General features: G+C 35.1%; 1 protein-coding gene across 2 annotated transcripts; it reads left to right on the forward strand.

Annotated features, from left to right (window-relative positions):
* The first annotated feature begins 680 nt into the window (after positions 1–680).
* LOC127832185 (uncharacterized) lies at positions 681–5,997 on the forward strand. 2 transcript variants are annotated; one of them, XM_052357482.1, is made up of 3 exons: positions 681–1,116; positions 3,055–3,659; positions 4,680–5,997. In XM_052357482.1, exons 1-3 carry the CDS (start codon positions 827–829, stop codon positions 5,039–5,041), a joined length of 1,257 nt encoding a protein of 418 aa, XP_052213442.1. In that variant the 5' UTR covers positions 681–826; the 3' UTR covers positions 5,042–5,997. The 2 variants fall into 2 exon arrangements, with proteins under 2 accessions (XP_052213442.1, XP_052213443.1); XM_052357483.1 differs by having other exon boundaries at positions 3,055–3,203.
* The last annotated feature ends 5,375 nt before the right edge of the window (positions 5,998–11,372 follow it).

An 11,372-nucleotide genomic window follows, 5' to 3' on the forward strand; every position in this document is an offset into this window, starting at 1 on the left:
TACCCGACCGCTTGGTCGGGCTTGATCGAGTTGATCTGATCGGCAGTGGGACCCAGCTTTAGTGAAAGGTAGCATAATCTAGAGAGTGCGTTTTGGATGCACCGAACCGCTTTATGCTTTACAGGGTCCTTTTCACGTTTGGGAAATGTGACAAAATAAAAAAAAATGTTTCAGATTCGCAAATTTTCGTTGCAGTTATGATATTTGTGAGGAAACGGTTATACTGAACACCAACCATATCAAAATATCGAGTATAAGCATCTTTTGACGATTTAAAAACCTGAAAATAATAAAGCGTTGAAACGCGAAACGATTCAATAATTTGGAGAGTTCTGTTGTTGTCATTATATTTTGTGATACTACAAGGATTGCTAATTTTAAGTATAAAATACATCACTCATTGTATTAGCACTGATTGGGTAGTGATCTAAGCGATAGACTTTTACTAGAGAAGTCAGTGGTTCGAGTCCAGTTGAGTGTTACTTTTTTTCTTTCTTTAAGTTTATTCTTGATTTTTTTTACTGGAGCTTTTTAGTTCCAGTGTTTACATTTAATAATATAAAGCATTTAATGACACATTTAAATATATGCCAAAATCTGTGAAAAGGCCCCTTTAAGTATAATGTGTTTAAATTAACAGTGCAGAGATAACCCAGAGTGATAAACCGCAAAGATAAAAATGCAACTCAAGTCTTTATCTTGAGTATTGAACATGTTTACAATAATAACGAAACTTTGAACCTAATTGCTTGTCGAATTTGCTACGCTACAGCTTTCTGAGATGGCATACAATTTAAAGTGACCAGTTAACATCGGATCACACTTTATGGATGACTATGCTTGTGATATTTGTGAAGAAAATGAGATATGTGAGGAGGCAAAATTCTACTGTGAGAAATGTTCAAAATGTTACTGTACCAGCTGTGTGGAACATCATTACCAGATGCACAAAGCGCACAAAACACTCCGAATAGAACGCTTGAGAAACTGGCCATTCGGCAAGGGAATAGAAAATGAATCAGAGCAAAGTCAGGAGCACAAGGATCAGAAACTAACACAGCTCTGTGAGGAACATGACCAGCTATTACCAACTGCATGCAATGTCTTCAGCCATCAGTAAGTAATATGTATAAACTTACGATATAGTGTCCGATACTAAAATAAATGATTTAATGCAATAATGTATTTTGATGTTATTCCGACAGGCTTATTAATGTTCATAAATAAAGAGTTAAACAAATAATATGCTAATCCTCATTTATTTGCTTACTCTTGTCCTAAATGATTCATTTTGGTCAGATGCTTACAATTGGTAATTCCAATCGTTCAAGTATTGTTTTAGAATTGCGTATGAAATAGTAATTAAATGGGGTGTATACTTAGAGCTCTTTTAATGGAACACTTACAATCATTATAAAATGGTCAATTACCAGGGAAATAAAATCAAATTTAAGAAATAAGTAATTCCAGATATTCATAACAAAATCCATTCAATTTCATTTCATGAACAGTGCAGTATATGAAACTCTATACAATTACACAATAACCATAACATAGGTGGACTAAAGGACAGCTATATACAATTTAAATAGCCCTTGAAATTATTCGTTTGATCCTCAAGTAATGAACTTGGCCTTGAGTTGGTGTGACTGCCTCATCTCTTCTGCCCATTGCCCCAATTTGATAACAATTTAAGGTGAGTTTCATAAAAAATCAATTTAAGGCACATACTATATAGAATAGACATAAAACATTCAACCCGCATGTGTGATCTTGATCTTGAGTTAGTGTAACTGACGTATGCCTTCTTCACATTGTCTCAATACAAAAACATACGAGTCTGCGCTTTCAGCACAGGCTAATCAGGGACGATAATTTCCGCCTTTATTGTATTTTCGGTTAAAAGAAGACCCTTCTTGAAGAAAATCCAGTTTAGGCGAAACATGTCTTCCCTGCAAAGGCTTATCTTGGACGACACTTTACGCACATGCATTAAACCATCTTTTCCATATACATTTTTATAATCTAAATCTTCCTAAGGGTGTAAGATAATAAGGGGAAGACATGGATAAATCATGTCACGTACTGTGACATATTCGTTTAAAGAGTGTAAACATTAATGCATACCTTCGGTAGCTCTTGTGTTATGTTGTTGCCCTATGTTATCTAGCGTTATCACAAGTTAATCGTGTAGGCTTGTTTAATTCCAACAAACATGATTTGTTGACTTCACACGGTGGAATTGAAAGCATGATAAACATGAAACAAAGTTTCGATTTTAATAACAGCTTTAATAAGTAAAGAATACCGTACACTATACCGTTAATATATGTTTCCCTGCAGCAACGTTAGGAAACAATAGGAGATATTGAAGGCCGACTAATCTTCTTTATGTACTGCTCTCAGTACTAACTTTTTCTATTACTGAATTATGTCTTAATTTTATGTAATGAATACACTTTAACAATAAAGATAATATCAAAATCTATGGTCTAAAGAAAATGTTGAGATTTTGACTGTAATATTTCTTGAGATATTAATAATAAAATCTTTGAAAGATTAAGCCAGATGCACACTAATTAATTTTAATCTATATAACTGCTTTTGCCTCAAACTGTTTTCTTTCATATTTAATATTTTTTATTTGAATACAGATAATTTTTAATTATATAGCCTGAAATGAATCTAGTTATTTTAACTGAAATAGATATATTCATAGGCGAAACTTTGTGAGATTTAAGGCCACGTTTATTGGCTTGGTACAAAACATGAACCACTCACCAAGGCTAATGAATCCGGTTTTGTGTAAGACTCTCTAGTTAAACGTGTATTCAACACTTACCTTCAATTCTCAAACATATGTATGTACAGTAAAAAAAGGATATCCTTTTTGAATTAAGTAAGTTATTGAACAGGTAAACTTTCAGTTGTGTGCCATAAAAATAAACTTTCTTAGTGAGATATTCCAGCAAGCTGTTAAAGTGTAATGCTAAATATGATACAAATCTGATTATCATTACTTACTGTACATGGATCAAGATGTTTATTTAACAGGGAATGCAGTAAAGTGAAGCTGATGGCTGATAATGTGACCGATCTTCAACCGTCCCCCGATGTTGATACATTACATGAGCAGTTGATTCAGAAAGAAACTGAACTTGAGAACAATCTGCCGTCACAAGATAAATCCTACAAAGTGACAGGTGAGTTGTTCAATCCAATCAATGTCGCGAAAAAGAAAACGAGAGTAAGGCATGATACAGAATATTCAGTAAAAATTGACACTGATTCAGATACATGCTGGATATCGGGTATTTGTGCGACAACCACTGGCGAGCTCCTTATTACAGACATGTGGAACAACAAACTCAAGTTGTTGGATGATAACTACAAAGTGGTAACTCATTTAGACTTTTCTGATAAACCATGGTCCATTTGCAGGGTTGACTCAAGTCAGGTGGCTGTTACTGTATATGATAATCAAATCCACTTCATAAGTGTGACTAATGGAGAGTTGGTAGAGGACATAACATTTCAACTGGAACATTCCTGTAGAGGAATTGCACATCACCAAGGCAACCTGTACATCACATCAGGTACAACCCTGTACCAATACACGGTGAATGGCAGCCTGGTGAACAAGTTGTACCATAACAATGGTAACAATCACCAAATATTTTTCTTACACACTGCTGAACTTTGTTTTCTGAAGCTGGTATAAGTTAAAATTCTGTCTTGTTTTGTATGAAGAACATGCGGTTATCTTAAAGTTTAAACTGAAATTATGCCTACAGCAAGACCCACCAATTCACGACATTTTTTGTACATTTTATATACACTTTGTGTTTCTTTTAAAATTCTGTGAAAACAATTGAAAGCAATAAAAATGTGTCAATATAAGAACCGGTCTCGTTTACTGTCTTATTATTTCAAGAAAACAAGCACGCTGTTTTGACAGATGGTTTTGGTACTTATTTAACATCTTGACTGACATCAACACTACAATACACTAAATTTCTGCTGGCAATACGGCGGTTTAACATGACAGTTTAAAACTCCTCACACATACCAGTGGGACAGAACCTTAGTTTAAAAAAATAATTTATCATTTGGGACAGAACCTTAGTTTAACAAATTATTTATAATTTAACACCTCCATAAAATAATAAAATGTGTCAAGCCTTTAATAAGTTATTATTTGGAAACCATGATTTTAGAGAATCGAAGACAAAGGAGCCATACATCAACATTGAGTGATTTGTAACCAATGTCAAAATGTAGTATGCAGCTCTGGATCAGCAGACGATTTATAGCGTAAATCTACCTTTTGGGTAGTAAAAAACTTAATACAAGCAAAGATGGCGACCATTAGACACGAGGTCAATCTTACGGAGGATTCCGGAGATAGTCAATGTATTGCTATTGGTATTATGCCAGATTAGTGAAAATCATACAAGTTGGTCAAGTATTTCAAGATTTATCGCCCAGGACAATCCATGAAATCCAATATAACATAAGCTCAAGTCAACTTTCAGTCGTTTGCAACATGACTGTAGCTTGCCTTTATATCATGATATTACAATCTATACCTTGATTATATGAAGATTTTTCTACCAAACACATCAGTGAGAGTTAGTGGAATACACATTATAATGGTATTACTATTCCTAATTTCACAGTTACATCTTGTGGAGTCAGTCCAGATGGGGAGAGGATATATGTAACGAGTGGGGCAAGAGACCAGCTCATCACACTGTCCAGGGATGGCGCAGTGATCTCCAAAATGACCGACCCGGTCCTGCAGTGGAATGATATCCTACCTGGCATGCATGTGACAAACTTGGGACAGGTCCTGGTCTGTGGAGGTGACTCTAATACAATCCTCCAGGTCAACAGAGATGGGACGAAGAGACGAGCAATATTGGCTACAGAGAAGAGTGGTGTTGTTAGGCCTACATGTGTCTACTACAGCAAACACACGAACTCAATTATTATTGGAATGTTTGATAATGAAAACATTTTGGTGATTGTACTTGAATAAATTCTAAACAGTCGGAATAATGAGAGCTCAACATTTTCTTTTCTTGTCATGCTGTCTCGCTTTTTCAAAAACCAAATTGTTTGAATTATGGAGGAAAACGTTCATTTTTTATACAAAGTTGGAGTAGGATGATTTTCAAAATTTGAGAAAAAAAACCACAATGCAATATTTTAATTTGTTACCGAGTTACGGAAAAATAACATTTTTTTCTATTTCTTATTTTTGTAAAGTGTACCCTTTTCGCCCAAACAGCATGTTTTTCATATTTACAGTAGCAGTATCCTTCCCTCACCCTCTATAAAATAATACATTATGAACTGCCAAGCAGCGTCATGATTCAATTAATTATGGATAACGTTTCTTAAAAATATCTTTATGTATTGGAGAGTTATGGAATAAAAGGCGATTTCCTTTTTTAAGTTCATTTAAGTGACCTTGACCTTCATTTAAACCGATGCAATTCCATTATTTTTAAACATTTTTTTATTAACATGTACTTTAATATGTTGAGAAATTACAACCTTTTTCTGATAAAATGCCGATAAAATTTGTTCATAAGAACTTTGCTCTTGCCCTTCTCTGTATATTGTTCTTCTTATGATATCATTTTTGTATTAAATGCGTTTCTTTTGCGATAAACACTTCGCTATTGACATTTTCAAATATGCAATCAATACACCTAAGACCAATGACTAATGTTATTGGTGCAGTATAACACTGGATGGCAATATAAGCTAAATATCTGAAATTTTCAAAAAAAAATCTTGTGAAATGAACCGTTGTGTATATTACTGAAAATCATTATATATCGCTTATCCCGTAGTTATATGCATAAATCAAAAATAATATTTTTGTCAATTCATGCATTCACTACATTTCTGCTTAAATATCTGTGTATGTTTTGATATGTATGGTAATAAAACCTCCTTCACGACGGTGGCATAGAGGTGAAATTCCTCCACTTTATTTTTTTTAATTGCACTATCTCGTTCCCACGACATACTAACTTGATAGAACGACTTACTAACTCGTGGGAACGAGTTAGCTATCTCGTGGGAACGAGATAAATAATTAGGTAAAAAAGAAGATGCATTAAACAAGAGGCATGAATTAAATCAACTCGAGGAAACTACCTCATGGAAACAAGTTAGCTATGTCGAACGAGATAGAAAAGAGAGGAGTTCAACCCTAAATAAAAGAGCGGTACAGTAAATTATTTTGTTTTCTCGACTTTACATTTTGTTTTCTCGACTTTCATATTTTGTTTTCTCCTCGTTTATGCTTCAAATGAACGGATATTTCAAATATTCAAATGTTTGGTGGAAAAGGGGACGTTTTCACAAATTTTGCCATGTATTGAAGTTTGTCATTAAATGCTTTATATTCATAAATGTAAACATTTGATTTAAAAAGTTCTCGTAAAAAACAAGAATACAATTTGAGAAAGAAAAAAGGAACCCTAAATTGGGCTCGAACCACTGAACCCTGGAGCCCTGGAGTAAAAATCTATCGCTAAGACCCTTCGGCCATCCGTGCTCATACTATGATTATTGTATTTTAAATACATTATACTAGCAATCCTCGTAGTGTCACAAAATATAACGACAACAACAAAACTCATCAAATTATTGACTCGTTTCGCGTTTCAACGCTTTATAATTTACAGGTTTTTACATCGTCAAAAGATGCATATAATTGATATTTTAGAGCATGGTAAATGTTCAGTATTACTGTTTTTTTCCACAAATATCATATAACTAAATTGAAAATTTGCGAATCTGAAACATTTTTTTTTATTTTGTCAATATACTAGAACGTGAAAAGTCTCTTTTAAATGTAATTGTTGTTAAGACTTTTTACAAGAACTATATATTGCGAAATTATATTGCATTTAGAGTAGATACACAGTCGATGTTGATGGGGCACAGGCCGATGACGGACGACAGATATAGACTGATCAAAATTGCAAACTTTCAACACTGTTATGATTTTTGTCCAGAGTTCCGGGGACGAATCTCAGGGAAGGCGATTTTTTTTCACTTTTCTTTTGTTATAATTATAAGTTAAGACTATTAAAACGTGATATATGTGTCAGTAAGTATATTTAAAGACACGTGTAAATTATATGAAAATCCCTGAACAAGTCGCATTAATTCACAAGGGTAAGAGTTTAAATATTGGTGTGTAGCATTGTATAGTGGCACTCCACAAAGTTTTTTCATATAAAGAATTCAAAAGTGAAATACCTTAACAATTTTTTTTCTGTTAGAAAAACTACAACAGGTGTAATATGTCACAGTGGTCAAAATTGGCCCTGCATGAAGGTGTGGGCGTGGTAACGTTCCATAACAAAGCTGGTCAATCTATGTCCATCTTGGCCCTCTTGTTTTATATCCTATCTAAATATAAGTTAATTATTTAAATGTGATAATTTTGCTTGCGTAAACCAAGAAACCAAACTAAAACATTTATGTTGACAAGATTTTCTACTCTACAAACCATACACTTAAAAGGGTAAGCGACATACTGAAATTAACTGAGTTTATTAACTCAAGAGGTATTATAAGAGCAAACTATTATTACTATTATTGGATGAGACGGTAGATTTGGATTGCACATATAAGTGCTTCAAATAATGATAGATATACAAACTTGAGATGGACCGGATTGATTGGTTCGAAATTAAGTTATTTCGGCATAACGGTGTTTGAATAAAATTTCCATAATAGCATTGAAGTGGTTTGAATTTAAAAAAAGGTCAAATGCCCCTGCTATTTTCATGGAATTTCCCGAATTTAATCTGAACAATTACGACTTGTGTGCCAATAAATGACAATGAAATTTGAGTAGACAACACAATGATGCATTTTATAACAGGTAAATATGAAATAATAGTGGGTGGAGAGAATTCGCTTCACTTCGTTTTAAGTTGAAGACTGTTAAGAAGTGTTTTGTGTTATGCTTACTATATTTTGTAAACACTGTTCATTCAATAACGACGATTTTACGTCTCTAATATTAAAATCTGTCAATCATCATATTGTTGACAACTTTACCCTCATTTTGCTACAGATTGGTTTCCATTAATGTGCAGTTCAAAAGATTAAAATGTCGTTGCGTACCAATAATGCCAAAAGCGGAATTAATTTGTTGCTCTTGAAGCTTTAAAATAATACTGGCTGTCGAAATTAAATGCCTAGCTTGGGTTATGGATTGTAACTGCACTTTCCGAGAATGCAAATAACAGGTGTCTATGGGACTCTCGATTCGTTTGCGACAGGAACTGACTTACCACAACAACCCACCATGAACACTTTTAGCTAAAATGAAAAGCTTACACCTTAAATAGTTCAACATTGCATCTTGTACGAATACTCACTCCACGCAAGGGAATTATATGCGATTTCCCCAGCTGTAGACTCGGCCTGATGGGATCTAGGTTCAAGCCTGCACACACCGATAGTGTTCGCACCTGAAAAAACAAACCACTGCAGCTAAACAAAAACATATACAATAATGTGTGCTCACAGTTGCAATATACTTTTAACATAAATAATCAATTGTACATACCATTTCAGTTAAGGCATTTTAAAATCTTTCCGCCAATACGAGTGCCTTAAACATTGCATGCCTAGCAAATACTTGCAAGCCAACTGGGCAAACTGGGGCTCCAAAGAGGGAATAACTTGCTTTAGGTTAAACAAAATTCTCTTCAGTACATGCTGTAATTGCTGATAAATTAAGGTATTAGCCATTTTATCCAGATGACTTCGGTTTGTATCATAAGTTGAATACTTTTGGTTTTTTTCGTTTTATATTTATGGCTGCTACGCTTTACTTTACAGTAAGGTACGGAATACCGTTAGGGCCATCGTGGTTACACAGTAAAAACCAGAGGGCGACAATGCTATAGTTCGACGGCGACAATGCGATAGTACGATGGCGACAATGCGATAGTACGATTGCGACAATGCGACAACGCGATAGTACGATGACGACATTGCGACAATACGATGACGACAGTGCGATAGTACGATGGCGTCCATGCGATTATACGATGACGACAGTACGATAACGCGATAGTACGATGGCGACAATGCGAAAGTCACATCGTACTGTCGCCATCGAATCATCGCATTGTCGCCATCGTACTATCGCGTTATCGTACTGTCGTCATCGTATTATCGCATTGTCGCCATCGTACTATCGCACTGTCGCCATCGTATTGTCGCACTGTCGCATTGTCGTCATCGTACTGTCGCATTGTCGTCAATCGCTATCCGGTACACATGCGCATCGTATTTTTTGTAGATTACGGAATACCGTGGTTACACATTTAAATCCAGAGAGCGATAATGCGATAGTGCGATAGTACGATGGCGACAATGTGATAGTACGATGGCGACAATGCGATAGTACGATGGCGACAACGTGATACTACGATGGCGACAATGCAATAGTACGATGGCGACAATGCGACAACGCGATAGTACGATGGCGACAATCCTATAATACGATGGCGACAATGCGACAACGTGAACGTTCTATCGCATTGTTCCCATCGTACTATCGTATTATCGCCATCGTACTATCGCATTGTCGCCATCGTACTATCGCACTATCGCATTGTCGCCCTCTGGATTTTAATGTGTAACCTCGATGGCCCTAACGGTATTCCGTAGTAAGGAGCATCACAGTAGTACACATTGTCTGGTCATGGGGATAATAATACGATTAAAATCATCCAATGCATGATAGTTACATAGCAAAAACAAACATTAATGATATTTGACCTTTCATCAAGAAGCATTAGATTTGTACGTTACATAGCACATTGCCCTAGGCGAATAACAATTTAAATATATATTCAATCCATGTGAAAGAATAGCCCGAACCATCCACATAAACAACCACTCTTCCACGGACGGTGGCATATTTGTTGTACAATTGCTTTCCACAAATGTATTCAATGGTTAGAGGTAAAAATCAAACCATTGTTTAAAGGTTACAATCCCTAATATTATAAAGTTTGAAAAATTATTTAGGCAATTCAATTTTTGGCATACTTACCCCAAGAAATCTAGGTACAAATTTATCAAACAGCCATTTTGTTGTCAGATTGTATGAGTAAACCATTTAAATTGTTTTTTTATCAAAACATGTCATTGTTGAAGTTAATCAGTTAAACATGAGCTAACATTCTAAATCCAATATGCAGATAATCTGAACAGAGATATGACGAGTATCATTCAAATGCAAGTTTACATACATTATCAGCTACTGAATAAAAGTAGTAAAGTTGAATTAAACAGCTTAAAGTCAAGAGTGGAGCGAGGTTGAACATAACATAAACATCATTTACTGACCAACAGTGTTCAGCAATTTGATCATGGCGATGGCATCCGATTTTGAGGGATCAGTTAACAAGGGATCAGACATAATCCACGACTTTCCTTGTGATATTTGTCATTAGAATGAGGCTAAATTTTACTGTGAAAACTGTTCAAAAATTGTCTGTAATATCTGTATGAAACTCATAATAATATGTACAAAAACACACTGCGTTTGAAAGAAAAGACTCCGCAAATAGGTCGGTCGCAAATGGAAAAGAATATTTATCAGACGAATGTCTGAATCACAATGGTCAGAAACTGGAATTGTTCTGTGAGGACCATGATCAACTCACTGTTTGCAGCAACTGCAGTCATCAGTAAGTACTTTTATATCGCACTGTCAATTTTCTTCATTTGGAAAGATTCCAAGAAACCCTATAAGTGTTTGAGAAGAAGCAATTATGCGTAGTCCAGCCTAGGCTGTAGGCAAGGGATCGCTGGTTCGAATCCAACCCAGAGCAATGCAAGAAATGCATCCAAATATCATTTTAAACACATAACGGTCAATTTAACAAATAGACCCGTTTATGTAATCTATATTAATAACCTTTGACCTTTGACAAAGTGGCTTTGGTTTAAAGTGCAACATACCACTCCATGATGTTTATCACTTCCGTCAAGTTTCATTTAAAAATCCATCCGTGCTGGATGAAGTTACGCTCTGAACAAATAGTTGAGAATCTATAGTCTTTCATTGATCTTTTATCCCTGAAATATATCATTGTCCTTGGAAGTAGGGACTTTGCACAATGCACTCTGTACCATAATTCTTATCATTTCCATCAAGAAATACACATATTTTTTCCAGCCGCCCTTTAAACTACTTGCCCGCTCACTGGGTGTTCCCATAAAACGACAGTTTTATTTTCAAACTTGATGTAATATTGGTTATGAATGGTCTAAAACTTTTATTATTACAGATACTGTTCCAGTCAGGT

Source organism: Dreissena polymorpha, chromosome 5 (assembly GCF_020536995.1).
Source record: "Dreissena polymorpha isolate Duluth1 chromosome 5, UMN_Dpol_1.0, whole genome shotgun sequence".
NCBI classification, from domain to species: Eukaryota; Metazoa; Mollusca; class Bivalvia; order Myida; family Dreissenidae; genus Dreissena; species Dreissena polymorpha.

What these genes read in the sequence shown, in the direction of transcription:
- LOC127832185 (XM_052357482.1), top strand. Translation starts at nt 827, where the DNA reads ATGGATGACTATGCTTGTGATATTTGTGAAGAAAATGAGATATGTGAG. An exon ending in TGCAATGTCTTCAGCCATCA is followed by an intron (nt 1,117 to 3,054) that starts GTAAGTAATATG and finishes TTTATTTAACAG; the next exon opens with GGAATGCAGTAAAGTGAAGC. An exon ending in CAAGTTGTACCATAACAATG is followed by an intron (nt 3,660 to 4,679) that starts GTAACAATCACC and finishes CTAATTTCACAG; the next exon opens with TTACATCTTGTGGAGTCAGT.